This window comes from Akebia trifoliata, chromosome 5 (assembly GCF_017979445.1).
Source record: "Akebia trifoliata isolate Shusen 1 chromosome 5, ASM1797944v1, whole genome shotgun sequence".
Taxonomy (NCBI): Eukaryota; Viridiplantae; Streptophyta; class Magnoliopsida; order Ranunculales; family Lardizabalaceae; genus Akebia; species Akebia trifoliata.
Window position 1 is genome coordinate 27902735 of NC_141379.1, and position 19609 is coordinate 27922343.

Here is a 19609-nt window from a genome sequence, read left to right on the forward strand (position 1 = left end):
TGGGTAACAGAAAAAGCAGTTTATAGGAATTAGGATATATTGAGAGAGACAGAGATCCATTGGGCTGCACAACTATTTTTGGAAACATGACCCATTTGGAAAGAAAAACACTTTCCCCTTTTAGTAAGATTTCAATCTTATTAAGGCCATGGGTCTCGAGCTCAAATGGATTACCAAAGAAAACCAACTCCCTGACTACTATACTTTGTAAGATTTCAAGTCTTACTAAGGGTCATGGGCCCCGCATGAATGACCAACTTGTCAAACTTCTAGATTTCATGGATAAAGATTATATAAAAAAAATTAAATAAAATTTAGGACCACCAAACTCTCAAAACTTAAAATAAAAAATAAATGATAAAATAATATTTTTAAAATGTCTTATTTTAAAATTATAAATTTTTATCCTCAGCAAACTTGTTGCATGAGATCATGTTTTCGGGATGCCAAGAAGCGAGCTCATGACCCTTAGTAAGACTTGAACTCTTATTAGTTAGGACTGTCAAGCTCATTACCAAACTGGCAATCATTGTAGCCATAGAGCTCATGAAAATATTAGGATGAAAAAAAAAACTCAAAATTTTCTTTTCTTTTGACTTGATCCAAAGTTTTGAGAAAGGACAGATATTAATTCCCATTGAATTCCTAATTTAAAATTAAAATTAAAATTTAATGGTGGAAAATAATTTTTTTTTTTAAGTGTTGATTTTTATTTTGAAGTTCATGGAATTTTGTCCTTTGCACCCCCTTATGGTATCGATCATGTTTTTGAATGCCATGTGAGCTCAACAATCTTGAGTAAAATTTGAAATCTTAATAAGTAAGGCTAGCCTTACTCATTTACAAGGGCTATCTATAAACACACCAATTTGCACGAACCCACCTCGATAAGGCCTATAAAGATTAGTTTTTTGTCGAGTTTCCAATCAAAAGCCTAGTAACCCAATTCTTGAATTTTCTCACTTTTTGTTGCAATAAAATAAACCCAAGACTTTTAATTTGTGAGTCTCATACACATCACTTTAATTCATATCCCCTAAGTCATCTCTAACCAATCTTTATTCCTCTCAAAATCCTTAAACGAATCAAATTCCTTAAAAGTCTCAAGTTAACCTAACCCTACCCAAAGCCCCAATCAATAAACCAACCTAACCTAACCCTAAACTCATGCAATCTAACCTAAATCACAAAATAATCATAAGCTCAATATCAAAAGTCCATTCTAAATCAAGTATCTACTCAAGTCCAAAATCACACACATGTCCATAACTTTAGCCAATTAAGGTCCGCCCAAGATCAAAATCCCATGATCATCAAGAGAGACACTTGTTACCACCACAACCCACCTCCCAAAATCAATTTACCTAACTCAATCACCATTCTCAAACACATACACAATTCATAGGGAAAATTATTAAAGATATTTTAACATTTTAATATTTATAAAAAATGAATCTATTTTTTTAAAAATAATAAAAAACGAATTAAGTCGTTGGACAATCTAACGTTTTAATAACTCGTTAGACAATCCAACGTTCTAATGTGTTGAAATACATTGCTTTACCAAAAATACCCTTCTACTGATTAAAATGCTGGACTGTCCAACGTTTTTACACCCCCAATAATTCAACTTCCATTTAAAATGTTGGACAATCCAGCGAGTTACTAAACGTTGGATTGTCCAATGAATTAATTCATTTTTAATAATTTAAAAAAAATGGATTCTTTTTTATAAATATTAAAATATTTAATCATATTTTAGTGATTTTCCCTTAATTTAAGTAGGTTATCAAAAGAGTTATTTTCTCATCTCAGGACCAGTAAGGGAATAGATAGGTCCTTGACTCTCTTCCCACAATCATTTTCAGTTTATGTATAAGAAAATTTTGATTCTCCAATATGGAATCATGAAATTTGGCAATAAAACATTTATAATCTTCATCACTTAGGAATTTCATTGGACATATACCCTCGGAGTAAAATATACTTGATTTGATTTTATAAGAAAGTTTACTTTTGAGTTACATCCTCGACAAAATATCATCTTTATGTATAATTTAACCTTTTCGACTTCCATGGTACCATCCCAAATCAGTTAAACCCAATATCATAATTTTTGTAATCATACTTATTTGGTTCGCGATTATCAAATTTTACAAGACTTATCAATTTTATCCCTTTGAAGATTGTTGCAAATTTCTTTGTCATCTTTATCTTACATATCTTATAAATAGAATAGATACCATGTTGAGAAAATTTCAGTTTCCCCTATGTACTTTCAAATTCCAAACATCTTTAGGAATACTATAATGGGTGGCGTTCGACAGCTAGGGTTAGGGAGTTAACATAGAGCCAATGCATTTGTTCTATATGCCTTAAAAGTTTCAGATTGAGCTGATTTTTTGCGAGAATGATCTCTAGGATGAGGAGATCATCCTTACAAAAAATCAGCCTATTCTGAAACTTCTAAATTCATCAAAAGTGATTTACAAATTATTGGTAAAAATCAACGATTCACAATTCTAAACCACTTTTGCTAGGGTTAAAAGTTTTATATTGAGCTTATTTTGTGTGAGGGTGATCTCCTCACTATAGAGATCATCATCACAAAAAATCAGCCTAATCCGAAAATTTTGAACCATATAAAACAAATGCGTTGGCTATCTAACGTTGGCTGTCGAACCTGACCCTACTATAATAGCTTAAAATCTTTCACGCCTAATACTTTTATCCACTCAACAACCAAATGTGTTGGACAATTTTAAATGAGGTGGTATAGAAATACCCCTCAGCGATTTGGTTACTAATTGAGATACCCCTGTGTTTTCAAAATTTTGACATACCCCCATTGTCCTCGATTTATTTAATAGATTAATGGAAAAAGACTTAAATACCCTTATCTTCAAGACTTTTGATTTTCTTCCCATAATGATTTGGATTTTTTACCTTCATCTCCAACCTTAAGCTTCCATCCACTTCAACTTTCAAATCTCAAGAATGAATTTGGATAATAAAACCAAGGTTTTTACTAGGGGATGAAGTGGGATGAAAAATATAGATTGGAAATGAGTTTGATTTAATTGTATCTTACCATGAAGGTTGAAGATAGGGTTGGCAATGGATTAGTCCAGTATCAGATGAATATTACTCTAATATCAATCCAATTTTTTTTTAAACATATGCTTAATTCGATCAGATAAATGAATATGTGAGCCGAATCTGATCCATTTTATTTCATCCTTAATTTGAAATCTATCCTAGATCCAATTCGAACACAAGTCTTATTTTCAAATTATCAATGTTCAAAAAATTTTAAAAATATAAATCATATAAAATTTTAAAAAAAATCTATTTTCCAACAATAAATATAGAGGAAAATAAAAAAGACTAAAACATTTTATCTTTATGTATTTATATAAAATTAAGAATAATAAAAAAATTATAAAAATATGTTTGGATCAATTTTTTTCCCGAACCGGATTTGGGTATATCCGAATCCGATCTGAAATTATTTTGGATCTAAAATTTCAATCAGAATTTGATTTTTTTTTTTAATATTTTTTCGGATTGGATCGATTACGACATTAGATATATTTTGGATCATTGCTAGCCTTAGTTGCAGAGTTAGAAATGACAGATTTTTGAAAGAAAAATGAAAGATGTTTTGCTAAAGATTTAAGATGAAGGCATTTAAGCATTTTCCCTTAATCTATAAGAGAAGATCGAGGTCAATTGACATGGCTAAATCACTCTTTTGAATATGGGTGATTTAGACATGCCCCACCTCTCATGCACGATTTGGCGAGTATTGGAGATACCCTACCATGTTTTGAAGCTAGTGGTATGTCTTCCTTGACCTTAGTTTCCTTAACAAGCTAATAAAGAAAGACTCAAATGCTCTCGGCTTTAACATCTAACAAAAAACCCTTGACATTTTCTTCTAAATCAGTCCTTCAATGTTTTTGGGTAAATTTTTTAATCTTCATCTTCAACATTAAATTTTATACTTCAATACTTCACCCTCCAAGACTCAAAGTAAAATAAGATTTTTATAGAAATATAAAACAATGGAATTTTGGGTACAAAAAAAATCTAGGATTTCCTTCAATGAGTAGAGTAAGGTAGAAAACGATGGATTAAATATAATATTGAGTAAATTATCATAGAGATTGAAAAACTTGAAAACGATTGATTTTAGAAAAGAAAATAAAAGAGGTGTATTTTGAAAAGTAGAAAATCACATAATTTTTTGTAAAAAACTTTAGACTTGTTTTTTATGAAGAGTTAATGGTAGATTGAAAAAGATAAATGTAATAATATTGAATGGATTAAAGAAATATATCATACAAATTAAAGAGCTTGAAAATAACTGATTCTAAGAAAAAAAATCAAGATTTTTGGGCTAGAAGTTGAAGATGAGACATGTCCAAATGACCTTTTAAATATGAAAAACACTTTTACGACTAACTTAATAAAATTTGAAATCTTACTAAGGGTTGTTGGGATCAGATTGGCAACAGTGAAAAATATCTTTTTTTTGAAATTTATTTTTTCAATGTTCTTAGAATTTTATCTCTCACATCCTGAGGCATGTTTTTGGATACCACATTGTCAGTTCAACGACTTTTAGTAAGATTTGAAATCTTACTAAATTAGTAAGGATAGTCTGATTCTTAGAATTATTCCAACAGTTGGACAGCAAAAATTTACAATACCCAAATTGTTCTCACACATATATAAAAACCTTCCCTAAATACATGCAATCAGGCATGCAGAATCAGAAACCTGCTTCTCCAATTCTTCTCTCTCATAACCGGTGACCCCTTCTTCTCTGTCGGGGTCGCCCTCTCTCTCTCTCTAAAATCAAAACTTCGAAAATCCCAATTTTAGATAAAAAAAACCTAATTGAATCCCCAATTCGACCAACGAACAACAATTCGAAGGAGGAGAGATGGCGGAGATGGCAGCATCAGATGCAGAAGGAATCAATGGAGTTCGTATGTCATGGAACGTATGGCCAAGATCTAAGGTTGAAGCCAGCAAATGTGTGATCCCAATTGCGGCATCGATCTCACCGATCCGACCTCACCCTGAAATCCCTAATCTCCCTTATGCCCCTCTTCGTTGCAAGACTTGCATCTGCATCCTAAATCCCTACTGTCAAGTCGATTTCACCGCCAAAATATGGATCTGTCCCTTCTGTTTCCAAAGAAACCATTTTCCTCAACATTACGCATTGATCTCCGAAACCAACGTTCCTGCTGAGCTTTACCCACAATATACAACAGTCGAATACACCCTTTCGAGCCAAATCCCCGAATCTGCAGCACCGCCACCGCCCGTCTTCTTGTTCGTGCTTGATACTTGTGTAATTGAGGAGGAATTAGGGTTTGTGAGATCTGCCCTTAAGCAAGCGATCGGGTTGTTGCCTGAAAACGCCCTCGTTGGATTCATCTCATTTGGTACCCAGGTTCAGGTTCATGAGTTAGGATTCTCGGATCTGTCCAAAGTTTATGTTTTTCGGGGTACAAAGGAAATTTCAAAGGAGCAGGTTTTGGATCAGCTAGGGCTTAGCTTTGCGTTGCAGAGAGGCACCACGGGGTACCCAAAAGGGGTTCCGAATAAGTTGAGCAATCCGGGTATTGTTAATAGGTTTTTGCTGCCGGCATCGGAGTGTGAATATACCCTTGATTTGGTTAGTTTTAATTTTCAAATATTTAATTGATGTTCTTGTTTTCCGATTTGTTATTGGTAATCGGGTTTTCGTTGAAGCAATGGGTGATTATACGGTGATTTTTAGTTTTTTTTTTTTTGTGTGTTAATTCCCCTATCCACCCAATTTTGTCAGTTTAATTAATCAAATTTTCGATTGGTATTTGTTTTTGATCAGCTTGTTTTAGAATTTGTAATTTGATGGGACATTACATGGTGACTTTTTTGTTTTTTTATTTATAAATTTCAGCTATTAGATGAATTGCAAACTGATCAATGGCCGGTTCAATCTGGTCATCGAGCGTTACGGTGCACTGGTGTTGCATTAAGCGTTGCAGCCGGTCTACTAGGAGCTTGCTTGCCTGGAACAGGTGCACGCATCATAGCTTTAGTGGGGGGTCCATGCACGGAAGGCCCGGGCACTGTAAGAGTTCTCATTTCTTCTTAATATGTAATGTAATTTTTTATTATTAATTTGGATCATTTTTTAAATTAGTCGCACAGTTATTTCTTGTATTTGGAAGCTGCACATGGTTATTCTTGTATTTGGATGCTGCACATGGTTTTGGAGGTGATTTGTTATGGGTTTTGCATGGCTAGTCTATGATGCTACGTCTATTAATTTGTTGTACAATTAGGAGACTACTTTAGATTCCACTCTAGGTAACATGTTGGCTGCAACAAAACCAGGCATCTACGAATACCTCATCCCCATACTTCTCAGCCCAATTGAGTAGCTTTTGCAACACCCCTTCAATCAATTTTGGGTACTTTTAACATCTCTTCATATTACAAGTACCTTTTGGTGGTGCCTTGTAGAAATCTCAGCTTCTTACAACAAGTCTATACTGCTAGGGAATTAGACACCAGGTCTATATTCAATCCAATCAACAACATTAACTATTACATTATAAGAAGATGTTATGAAATTGTTGACAAGCCTAGAAACGATAATTCCTTTGTTGTGGCCCTTTGAATCTACTACTTATTTTTAAATTACATAAGCATAATCAGAATTCAGAAGTAGGAAATCAACCCATTAGATTCCTTTTTAGTAACATTGTTCCATGTATTTGTTGTCCTATGACTTTCCCATTTATTTTTAATGTTTCTATTTTTATATTTGTTTAGATCTCAATAAATAAATAGGTTTAAGTACCAAATTAATTTCATATAATAGACAATTTTCACATTTTCTAAATAATTTTTTACTTGAAAGTAATAAAAAGCTTGTTTTTTTTTGGGGAATAATGCAATGCCATGTACCTGGGAACAAAACTTATCCTTCATCTAGAAAGTATGTAATCTGATAAAGTTGTTGGTTCGTTGACACAAAAGGCACATAAGTGATCTTGAGCACAGTTGTGGATCCCACTATTCAGTTCGGTCCACTTTAGTGACCTCATATGCTGCAAACCAACTTGATTTGATTACGTTGACCACTAGATTGATCCAATTCTTTAAACTCATTGCTTTCTCGAATTTCTCTTTTATCAATGCCTAAATAAAATTTTATAAATGTCCTGTCAATTGTTTGTGTTACATCTTTTTGAACGAAATGTCCTAGCAATCAGCAGCGATTCATTTGATTTATATTTAATTTTATTTAACTAAAAAATTTCTAGGTTGGTAGAGAGATGTTAAATGGCATTATTGACACTAGTGTCATGATTAGTTTTTTTTTTCTCATTTAGACAAGATAATTGTTTCATTCCAGGGTGGATTTGCTACGTTATGCCACTTGTCACTCTAGAATGATTGAACTTGCCACCAAATCTCTTTAAATTCATGCATCTTAATTCACATTCATTGTACATTTTCTCATGTTGTTACCACGATTTATGCAGATGAAGGAAATTGATGCTTCCTACTTCTGTTTAATGCTTTGTTTGTTGATCTATTTCTAGGGGATTTCTTTTTTTGATAGAATCTTAGTTATTGGCGGCATTGTGAATGGTGACACTATTAAGTTGTTTACAGATTGTCTCAAAAGATTTGTCCGAGCCAGTACGGTCTCATAAAGATCTTGATAAGGATGCAACACAACATTTTCACAAAGCTGTCAAATTTTATGACAGTCTTGCCAAGCAGCTAGTTAGCCAGGGCCATGTCCTTGACCTTTTTGCTTCTGCACTTGATCAGGTTTGGATTGGCCTTCTCTAACTTCCTCTCAGTTACTATTTTTCACATTTGTCAGTTTATGATTCCTATAACACCCATACTTGCGGAAAAGGGATATTTATCACTTGAATTGAGATGAAGTATTGAATAGTTTTTGTTATAAGCACAAGTAAGGTTGAGTATGAGGGATGATCCCTTTTCCTTTTGTTGCTGTAATAAGGAATCTTGAAGGCTCATATGATCATGAATGAGTTCAATTGTTAGGTTTGATGGATGAGTTTACCTATTATAAAAGTAGGTTCATACCTTTTTGCACTAGTTTCGGATGAATATTTGTTGGCATTACTAGCATAGGCAAGGGACCGGACATCACCTGAGACCCTGTTAGTTTTATTATTTTAGGGATCAATTGCTTGTAGTCTTGGAGACCTTGTGTATTTTATTTGCCAATAGGTAGTGTTTGTTGATGAAATAGGAGAGGGAGTAATTCAAAATTACTATAGTGGGATACTTTAGAAACTAGGGTTTTTAAGATAAGTAGGACCCAGAAAGTATAGACAATAATAGTGATGGGATGCATACATACAACCGGTAGGTCAGATGGTTGGTGGGTATCCGCTCAATTGGGAGTCCACGGGTTCAATTTCATGATGGGCAGGTTTCCATAGTTGAGTTGATAATACCTGATTCATGGGAGTCAGAAGGAGCTGTGTGTTCTGCCCCATTCAAGTAGTCTGTCCAACGGACCAACCACCTTACCTATAAAAGAACAAACAAGAAGAAAAAAGAGATGCTAGTTAAGATTAGGGTCAATTACTTATACCAAAGGAAGAATATTGGGTCATTTATCCATAAAGATGTAGCGTTTGGTGGGATGCGACGAATAGAATTAGCGTTGAGTGGCTAAACTGGAGACACACTACTCAATTATTACATGACTGACATGTACCAGTTATACTAAAATAAAAATATTAACAAGAAAAATTAAGACCACCAATGTTTTATGAAGCTACATTTTGGGCAGTCTTGAAACCGGTTTGTTGAATGAATCCAGTAGATAAAATGTTGAGATGGATGAGTGGTAAGACTAGGAAGACAAAAGCATAATGAATACAAAGGGAATCTAGGAATAGCCACTATTAGAGATAAAATGAACGCAAGTGGATTGAGATGGTTTGGGCATGTACAACAAGATCAATGATGGCACCAGCGAGCAGTACTTCGATGCAAGTTGAAGGTCTGAAAATGTGAGAGGAAGGCTGAAAACAACATGGAGTTGAGGTTGGCTTACATACTTTCTTCTTGCTTGTATCAAAATTTTCGTCAATTTAGCGAAGAATTTTTTTGCTTGTATCACAAATTTTCATCAATCCACAGAAAAAAGATCTGCTTTACCATAATGCCTATTTCTGGGCTTACTGTCAGAGTTGAACTAATGCAAGGCGTGAGTCACTAACAACTTGCTATACTGTTCAGAAGCCAACACAGTTTATATCTTGCATCCTCCTACATGCTTATCCACTCATTTACTTTCGAGCCATTGCTCATTTCGGAACTTTCTACACATTTTTCGTGTTTCATGTTAAACAGAAGGTTGATATTTTAAAGAAAAAATGAAGCCATAGAAGAAAATTGCGGAAACTAGGATGGTGTGTAGCTGCACTTATTGTTTGATGGCTTGAAAACTGCAGTTATAATGTGTTTTGTACCATTGTGTCATCCTACTAAAAAATTTTCAAGAAAAAATGGGGCTTGATCTATTTTTCATAATTTTTGTAGCCCACGTGTTGAGGAAGCCACAGGCATGGCTCTCTTGCAATCCACAAACATATTAGACTAATGAGAGCCCAAGCAGCATTTTCAGAAATAAGTTTTAGATTGATGTCCTTTTAAAACATCAGTCCATTCCGAAACTTCTAACCCATATTTTGAAAAAATGTTTGGCTCTCTTTAGGGCCTCTGAACGCTCCCCATATATGTATATAGATTGATGTATTTCTGATAATATTTCTTTTCGGAACATTTGTTTGATGAAAACAACATGGAAATAGGGCCTTGCAGATTTTGCTGTTGCCCTATCACGAAGTAATCCTATTGTATGCGGCCGTGGGATTTAGGTGGCTTTCTTCCTCAATCTTTTGTTCAGGTGTCAAATCTAAGTGATGTATTAGGGGCTTGTTCTTTGTTCTGGACCCTGCATGAAAAATTACCTGGATGATCGGTTAGGAAGATATCAACTTAAAAAAAAGAGAGAAACAGGATGGGATGTAGCAGGCCTGAGGAAGGGGTTTCTTGTATGCTGGGAATTTCATAAACCTTAATGTTAGGTGTAGCTTGAGGCGTATGCTTGGGTGCTTTTAAGAAACCACTAGATGCAGATAGTTTTTTGCTCATTATACTTTGCCTTTTTATGGTTAATTATTATTATTATTTTTTCTTCATTTAATTATAGAATACTATCAATTTCATTTACTAATTATCTGTGTTCGTACGACTGATAGTGATGAATCATTTCACTTGGTAACTGTTGTCTGCATTTTTCTTATTTGACACAAAATCATCCTTGGACTCTCGATGTTCAATGATTTTTCAGGTTGGAGTTGCAGAGATGAAAGTTATTGTTGAAAGGACTGGTGGACTTGTTGTTTTGGCTGAAAGTTTTGGTCATTCTGTATTTAGGGACTCTTTCAAACGCATATTTGATGATGGTGAACAGTCTCTCGGCCTTTCCTTTAAGTGAGCTTCTCAATAAATTAGTTTCTTATTTGACCTGTTCTGATAACTGTAACCAATTTCCATCCAATTCAATGCAACTTTCGTTTTTTTTTCTCCTTAATTTTCTTTGTTGTTTTCAAACTTTCTTGAAGTGTTTTACGCATGTTAGGTACTCCTTTTTGAAGACAAGTTTTAAGTACTTAATAATCAATACCCTTGTTGTCTTTGAGTAATTTAGGGGCTTTTTCTTTGAGGGTTCATTTTCAGGTGGGAATCTGTGAGTAGGGAGGATAGTTAGTAGGCTGCTGTCAGTTTTGTTTGATTGCTCTGTTCTTTTTTGTTTTTTGAAGTCACCTTCTCGACCTTCAGTTTCTTTATTTTCCTCTTTTTGTGCTTTAATGAAATCTTACACATCCAAAAAAATCCTTTCATTTTTTTTTCCCTTTACTGTTCACTACTCACTACAGATGTATCTGTTTCTGTTGGATGCCTTTGAACCAATGATAATCCAAGAAATTTACCATCTCTCTCTCTCTCTCTCACACACACACACACACGCACACACACTCACTTATGTATGTATGCATATATGGGGAATGCTAACGTCCAAGACCTCATGGGGACCTTTGAACTGAGGATTATCCAAGAAATTCATCCTCTCTCTCTCTCTCTCACACACACACACACACACACACACCACACACACACACACACACACACACACACACACAAGGGAGCGCTCAAGGGACGTAAGTAAAAACAATCAATTTTCAAAATATTAGAAGCTTCGAATTGAGCTAATTTTTTTGTGAGGATGATCCCTATGATGAGAATATCATCCTCACAAAAAACCCAATCTGAACCTTTAACCCCATCAAAAGTGATTTAGAATGTGAACCGTGGATTTTTTACCAATAATTTGTAAACTAGTTTTGATGGATTTAGAAGTTTCAGATTGGGTTGTTTTTTTGTGAGAATGGTCTTCTTATCATATAGAGATCATCCTCACAAAAAAATCAGCTCAATCCAAAACTTCTAACCCATATTTTGAAAAATGATTGTTTTTTACATATGTCCCTTTAACGCCCCCATTGTGAGGATGATCTTCTTATCATAGAGATCATCCTCACAAAAAATCAGCTCAATCCAAAACTTCTAGCCCCTATTTTGAAAAATGATTGTTTTTACATATATCCCTCGAACGCCCCCCCATATATATATAGGGAATGCTAAAGTTAACGTTAGCATTCTCCACCGCATTCAATTTCCAATAATACCCTTGGTATGATGGTCTTTTACATAATAAATGATGGTCTTTTACATGATAAATGCTAAGGGAATTTTAGTCTTTGGATTTAAATGCTTTGTTTGCAGTAAATGCTTTGACAATCAATGCCAATAAGTATTTATTATGTAAAAGACCAACATATTTGATTACATGATTTTATATGGGAAGAGGTTGTTTGTAAGTCTTCCACTTAGTATGTTGTTGGCCTTGGTTCTTAGTTGTGTCGGCCCCTTAGGGTCTCTTTTCGGCTTTTGCTCTTTTAGTGTCATCATTATCAAAGTCTTCTCCCAAAAATTGGGGCATTCTGAACGAGTATTTTTTGTCCATTCAATCTAAGGCCGTGCCTTCTATTAATTCTAAAAATGTTTAAATTCGCCCTCACTACCCCAATCTACATTCTTTTTGGCGTGACAAAACCATCTCAATCGACCATTCCTAGTTTATCACCTTTTTGTGTCCACTCAGACATCTTCCCAATTGTGTTAGTTTCTAATATTATCCATCTTAATTTTCTCTCATTCATCTTGTCATCCTCATCGTTGCTGTGCGCAATCTATGACACATTTCTTTATAGCCCAACATTCAGCTCCATAAACAAAGCAGTCTTACTGCCATCTTCTAAAATTTCCCTTTTAGTTTGATTAGGCTGTGTCAGTTAGGTGGCACTCTATAAAGCACACGTTCACTTTAACCATCCATTTATAATTCTGGCATCATGCTCTTCAATGAATCCATCCTGATGAGTAAGAGAACCCAAGGAAACAAAAATGGACGCTTTGGGGTATTTTTTGGCTATCATTTCTTACTGCTCCTTCCTCTGTATGGATGTCAGTACTAAAGTTGCACTCCATATATTTTCTTGGTTCTACTTTGGACACAAAAGCAACTCTCCAGAGTCCTAGTTTTTGGTTGACTCAAGGATCAATATTTATTTAAGAGGTGCTGAAGTTTTTTTATGCCGGCTGCCAACCTAACGTAACCTTCTTTTATCTAGTATTGTGCTACTGGGACTTGCAATTTATTGGTAAAAAACTGTACAGATGTGGAATTGGCTTTTGCCCTTCAAATAATTTGTATCTCTGCTAAAAATACTTGGTTTGCAATGGTCACATGGTAATTGTCAACTCAATTCTATTTTTATCAGCAACATCCCTCCTTATGTGTCTGGAACCCATTTAACAGAAATATGGTCGCTTTGTCATATCTCCTTGAAATTATATTTAACTAAATACCTCGTCTTCATGCACACGTTTCCTTAAGTTGTACTATGTATTCTTTTCAATGGTTCCACTCATTTAAAACCCTTGGAATCCAGTGAATCCTCTCCACCCTACCCGCACCTTCTTAATTCTAGATTTGCATTTATCCTTTCACTAGTTTCTTCAATGAATGTAAGTCAGTTACTATTAACATACTCCGAGGGACCTCTTGATCATGAGTGTGTAATTCTTCCATAATCTGTGCAAAAGATACAAGCTTAGGACCTTTCCTTAATGTAAACCCACTGCAATTGGAGTTCTTCCTCATGTTACAGGTTGCGCATATACGTTCTTGTCGTGTGAATTATGAATACATACATTCATACACTGTATGATGTGTAATAGCAAAAAATAATAATTTTCCTGTTTATTCTCCCAATGGCATCATTTCCAGATGGGCACTGTTTTGGGTTTAATAATAGTTTTAGGAAGGGCTCAATAATGGTAAATATAAAAGGAATGCTCGACATTCGTTACTTTTCTGAAAATAATAGCATTGATTTATTGGGACATTTCCTGTTCATACTGCCGTTATGAATTTAGGATTTTACATAATGGATTATTTAACTGTTGAGAATTTTGCAAAAAAGAAAAATTAAAATAAAATATAAAAAGGAATGCTTCTAATATTTAAGTGATGACTGTTTTTCGAAAATAGCAGCTGTCTTCCATTATTTCAGGTCAAATTTTGAGTTCAAAACTTATATTTCATTGCAAAACAAACTTTTTGTAAAAACATTTTTTACGTTATCTTTGGTGGGTTCCACCATTTTGTAATGCTGTCCATGCATCACTTGACCTAATATATATATTTTTTAAGTTAGTAACCCAATAGAAGTATTTGTAGCTTGGGTTCCTTTGGAATGATCATTTGCATGAACTCATTCTAATTTCGCAATTACAGTGGCACCCTTGAGATCAACTGTTCAAAGGAAATCAAAATTCAGGGAATCATTGGACCATGCACATCCTTGGAGAAGGTTTGCTCATTTAGTAATTATAATTCAATATTACTTGATGGCCCCTTAAATTATATCAATCCAAAACTGTTGATTTCATGACTATGTTATTATGGCAATTCTTGCAGAAAGGACCTTCTTGTGCCGATACGGTTATTGGGCAGGGGAACACAACTGCATGGAAGATGTGTGGCCTTGATAAGAGTACTTGCTTGACTGTCTTCTTTGATATTTCACCCAGCGAGCGATCGAATGCTACAGGAATTTCAAATCCACAATTATACTTGCAGTTTCTGACTAAGTATGTTTTTGGATTCCATTATGGATCTTACTTTCATATATCCAACTGCTTTCTTCAAACAACATTGGTTTTATTTCTGGTCATTACTTCAGTTATCAAAGCCCTGATGGACAACTGAGGTTTCGAGTCACAACTGTTACAAGAAGATGGGTGGATAGTGCAGCTAATGCAGAGGTTAGGTGAAATAATTTCAAGAATTTTTTTTTTCCAAATATATATTGTGAAGCTTTCTTGCCTTCTGCAATGTGCATTTTTTCCCATTCTTTTTGCTACTGTAACTTGCTTAATAGCCGAGCACACCAACATTTCATGTTGGAGCCTGGAAGGACACACCGTAGCGTCAATAGATTGCTGTAGTAAGTTGCACGGCAAATTTTACCAAGAGCAAAGGAAGGAGCTGGTGGGCCAAGAAGATAGCAGCGTTCAATTAGATAAGAAAGAAGAAAACCCAAGGAAGGCCATCCTGACAACCTTAATGAACTGGTTTAGTGAAATATCTTCCCGTCACAAACACACTTCCATTGATAAAAAAAATTCTCCTAAAAACAATGTAGCACCTCACCCATATTTTACTTTTATATATGGATTCAAATACTTCTAAATCCTACTTCGAGTGTAAAACTTTTGTTTTTTAATCAGAAAACTTATATAGTAAAATAAATAAGTTACAAACTCTCCCAGGACAAATTGGACATCCTTTGAAAATTTTAACCTACTAATTCTAACCTTCTGACATTAGCTCTCCTTAGAATTAAGTGATTAAAGAGGGCTGACATAAGCAAAATTTTTTTTTATCCATGGAAGTCACTCATCGACTCTGGTTAGGAGATTTATTTTTCCAAGGTGTAGTGGTGCTATACAAAGAATTTGTACACCTTATACATTCTTCAGCTTCATAAATTTATTATTTAGAATGTACATTATACTGTATTTTGAAGAATTAATAGATCCTTAAGATCTAAACACCTGAAGGATGTTTGTTTAAGATGTAAATCCATACAATCGAACCCCACATCATTGCTTACTATTATTATCATGGCAAACATCATTACTTATTATTTTCATGGGTTGCATATTTCTTTTCAAATTAACTGACTTGTCTTTGAATGCTTGAAGGGCTCTTTAACTTGCTTACGGGGTAAATACTGGCTATATTTTTCAAACTGGGGAAATATGTTTCTAGGATCCCATTATTTTACTGATTATAATAATTTGATCTCTTGTATTTTATGACAACTCAATATTCATGTTGTCTTCTACACTAGATTACCATCTCTTGCTTCTGTTTTCTTCTGTGCACCCTTTTATTTATTTAATGTATTTAAATAAATGTGCTTCATGAGTTCAAATATTTTTTGTCAGTCCCATCAAATTACATTAACGTAAAAGTTAATGTTGGAATAATGAAGTATTGCATTTGCAGGAATTTACTGAAGGATTTGACCAGGAGACTGCTGCGGTTGTCATGGCAAGATTAACTTCACTGAAAATGGAGATGGAGGTATTTTCCAATTGTCACAGATTATATTGCTGCACTCCTGGCTTATATCCTGTTATGGTTTATCACTTAGTTTTGGTTTTCTAATTTGCAGTTTGTTTTCTTGTAACATATCATGTGATAAGTTGACAACCATTTTCATTCATGATCAAGCTAAACCTTTATTGGATGTTGTTTATTCTCGTCATATGGAATTCAAACTCACTGGAATTTATTGTGGTTAGAAGATATATATATATATATACATATACACACACACACACGCACACACACTTCTTTTTCTATCAAACCCCCGTGTCTATTTGATTTCTGAAGATCATGTCGGTCTTTGTTTAACTATTGGAGTGTAAATAACTCAGCTGGCCATTTGATGATCTTTTTTTTCCCGTTCTCAGGAAGAGTTTGATGCAACAAGATGGTTGGATCGATCTCTCATCCGTCTCTGTTCCAGATTTGGCGATTATCGGAAGGATGACCCATCTTCCTTTACACTAAACCCAAATTTCTCTATATTTCCACAATTCATGTTTAATCTGAGGCGCTCACAGTTTGTACAGGTATTCAGGGAGTGTTCTGTCTGACCAGTGAGCCTGTGACTACACCCCCTATGCCTATATAAATAATAATTTTAAAAAAAAAACTTAAAAGTTCTCTGGTTCTTACAGGTATTTAACAATAGTCCAGACGAGACAGCCTATTTTCGTATGCTATTAAATAGGGAGAATGTCACCAACTCTGTGGTCATGATACAACCTTCACTACTTTCTTATTCTTTTAATTCGCCACCCACACCTGCATTGTTGGACGTGGCTTCCATTTCAGCCGATCGTATCCTCCTGCTGGATTCGTATTTCAGTGTAGTTATCTTCCATGGAATAACAATAGCTCAGTGGCGGAACTTGGGATACCAAAATCAGCCGGAGCACCAGGTATGTTCTGCACTCTCATATTGCTTTCAATTTATTCACAGAAGGTATTTGATTTTTCACATTCATTTACTTGTGTTGCTCATCTCTCTCTCTCTCTCAGTTAGGGCTTAAAATGGGTCGTGTTCGGGCCGGATCTGAGTATATACATTTTATCCAGATCCGACCCTGCAAAATTACTTGAGTCGGGTCAGATATTTTTGAACCGTTCCAACTTTTTTTTTTGTTGTTGCTATATTTCTTTTCTAATTTCTATATTATGCCATTTTACAATTATAATTCTTTTATTTTATAAGAATTCATGTTATATTAAAGTAGTAGAAAAAAGATATTTTGAAAAGCAATATATCATTCGGATCTAGGCGGATATAGGGATAGATCCGTATCCAACCCTGTTCAAGGGACATCAACCCCTATTCGACCCATTTTTTATTCAGGTCTACTCCAAAGGTCCAACCCCGCTAAATTTGATTAACTCGGATTAAATCAGACCCATATTATACGCTCTCAGTTGTGATGGAGCTTGCCACATACATTGAATCTTTTAGGCATGTTAAACCGCGATAAACTAGTTTTGATTGTGGAAATGCAAAAAACAAGCAAAAAGAGATTCAGAGAATTACACAGCTTGAAATTGTTTAAAGTGCCATATTGTTGCATGGACTATGTTATTTCTCCATGGTTTCTGAGTTCAGAACCCATTTATTTTCACATTTAACATCCCCCCACGTTTTCATGTTGGACATAGCTATGCTTATGGTGCTCGGAACATTGATCTTTGAACTGTTATGACATTTTGAAGGAAATTGTAGCTCATGCTTCCAATAAATTTTATGAGGAATGAGCTGTATACCTTAGATGCTGGTTAAAAATATTTTACTTTTATTTATCCTATTCTATATTTTATTTTTTAATAAATCTTTTGGTGGTCTTATAATTGCTTAATCACAATTATGCAGGCCTTTTGCCAGCTTTTGCAAGCTCCTCGTGATGACGCCCAAATGATCATTAGGGATCGGTTCCCTGTACCCAGATTGGTTGTTTGCGATCAGCATGGCTCCCAGGTCATTAGTTTTATCTCATCTTCCTCTTGCAATGTTTGCCTTCCTTCTGCCCTACCACCAAAAAAAATTAAAAGAAATAGTGGTCCAATTTTTTTTTCCTGGAATCAATTACTCAATATTCACCATCAGCTCTGCCAAAAATCCTAATACTGCAACTTTTTAGATCTAAAAGTTTGATACATATAAATTACTACCCCTTGTGGTGGGCCTCAGGATTCCCTCATCACAGCCTTAAATTGGAAAGGGTTGCAAAATGTATGATTTGATGCAAGGATAAAATTCAAACAACTGGGAAGTTATCCACTCAGCCAGCTTGTTCATTTGCTGTTCCAATCTTGTTGATGTAGAAAAGAGAAACATGTAATGTTCATAAAACAACTAGGAAAGTTACCTATCAAAAAGAATGTTAGGAAATTCTAGTTTCCAATGTTGTTGGACATGGAGTGTTAAACGACGAATGGCTGAGATGGGAATAGATTCCATGGGGATTCTTTAATGAAATTGATCCCTACGAAATCTGTGTTCCTCATTTATTTTTGTGGGTTAAGTGGTGGTAAGCTGGACTTGAACCTACAAGATTAAAGCTTTATTGCTATAATAAACTAATTGAGCTATGGGTTGAAGCCCAGAAATGTGTGTATCTCCTTGTATCTCAGCCGTTTGTTTTGAACCCTAGAAAAATTTAAATAGTTATTACGTTACTTACTGGGAAATAGTACATTGCTTATATCACCGGTGAGTCTCAGAGGATGTACAGAAAGTATACTGGAAAAAAGAGTTTTGCTTATTACCAGTTTTTTGTTGTTGTTGTGATGCTGCTTCAGGCAAGATTCCTTTTGGCCAAGTTGAACCCATCAGCTACGTACAACTCAGCCCAAGATGTAGCCTCCGGATCAGATGTAATCTTCACAGACGACGTCAGCCTTCAAGTTTTCTTTGAGCATCTTCAGAGGCTGGCTGTGCAGTCTTGATGAGAATACAAGAGTTGGGCATTGGCAATTCTCTTTGGTTCCTCAATGTTGTGGAATGGAATTCTCCAAGTGTGACTTCTTTATCCACTTTTTTCCCTCCCCTATACTCTTGTTTTGTCTTTATCTCTTGTTTTCAAATCAGAGGCCAATCCATACATTATTCGAAAATAAGGAACGCATGTATCATTCTTTGTGGTGTTAAAAGAGAGATGTTGTGTTCTTGCTAAGAGGAAAGAGTTAAAGACCAATGCATTGTCAGGTTGAGTTTTGAGTTCTTCAGAAAGAATGGAGAATCTGGTGTAAGTTAGTGGCTCTGCTGCGATAGTTGCAGCAGATTCAGTCGGATAGGATGATATTTAGTTGGGTGTGCCATTTCTTTTTCATTTTGAATTTTTTTTTTTTTTGTTTTTTTTTTTGAAGTCAGCCAATAGGGATTATCTGTATCTGGATTTAAGGTTATATACTTGATGCAGCTTAAGCTATTAAGTTTGAAATTTTTGGGATCCTTGACCCATTTCTATTCTTTTCTTTCCTGTTTGGGTTAGAAGTTTAGAACTAATATTTCTCTTTTGGCATATCTTTAACATGTTTATCTATTTTCTTTGGAAGATTTTCCTCATTCTTTGATTTCCTGCACTGCAAGAGGAGAGGGAAAATCTTCGCTCGATCTGGATATGGTTCACTGTTCTTTGAGTGCATATTTTTGGGATGCTATGATCCTTTTACATAGCAATCGTCCTTTATCTGCCTTAGTGAGCTAATGTTGCCACACCATTTTTTTTAATAATAGCAACA

At 34.8% G+C, this 19609-nt stretch overlaps 1 protein-coding gene across 1 annotated transcript; it reads left to right on the forward strand.

Moving 5' to 3' along the window:
* The first annotated feature begins 4755 nt into the window (after window positions 1-4755).
* LOC147401929 (protein transport protein SEC23 E-like) lies at window positions 4756-19332 on the forward strand. Its single transcript, XM_086443416.1, has 12 exons — window positions 4756-5695; window positions 5963-6136; window positions 7693-7854; window positions 10427-10569; window positions 14000-14075; window positions 14183-14355; window positions 14448-14529; window positions 15779-15856; window positions 16249-16410; window positions 16519-16782; window positions 17739-17843; window positions 18668-19332. The coding sequence occupies exons 1-12, from the start codon at window positions 4952-4954 to the stop codon at window positions 18812-18814; spliced, it is 2310 nt and encodes a 769-aa protein (XP_086299542.1). The 5' UTR covers window positions 4756-4951; the 3' UTR covers window positions 18815-19332.
* Window positions 19333-19609: the final 277 nt, after the last annotated feature.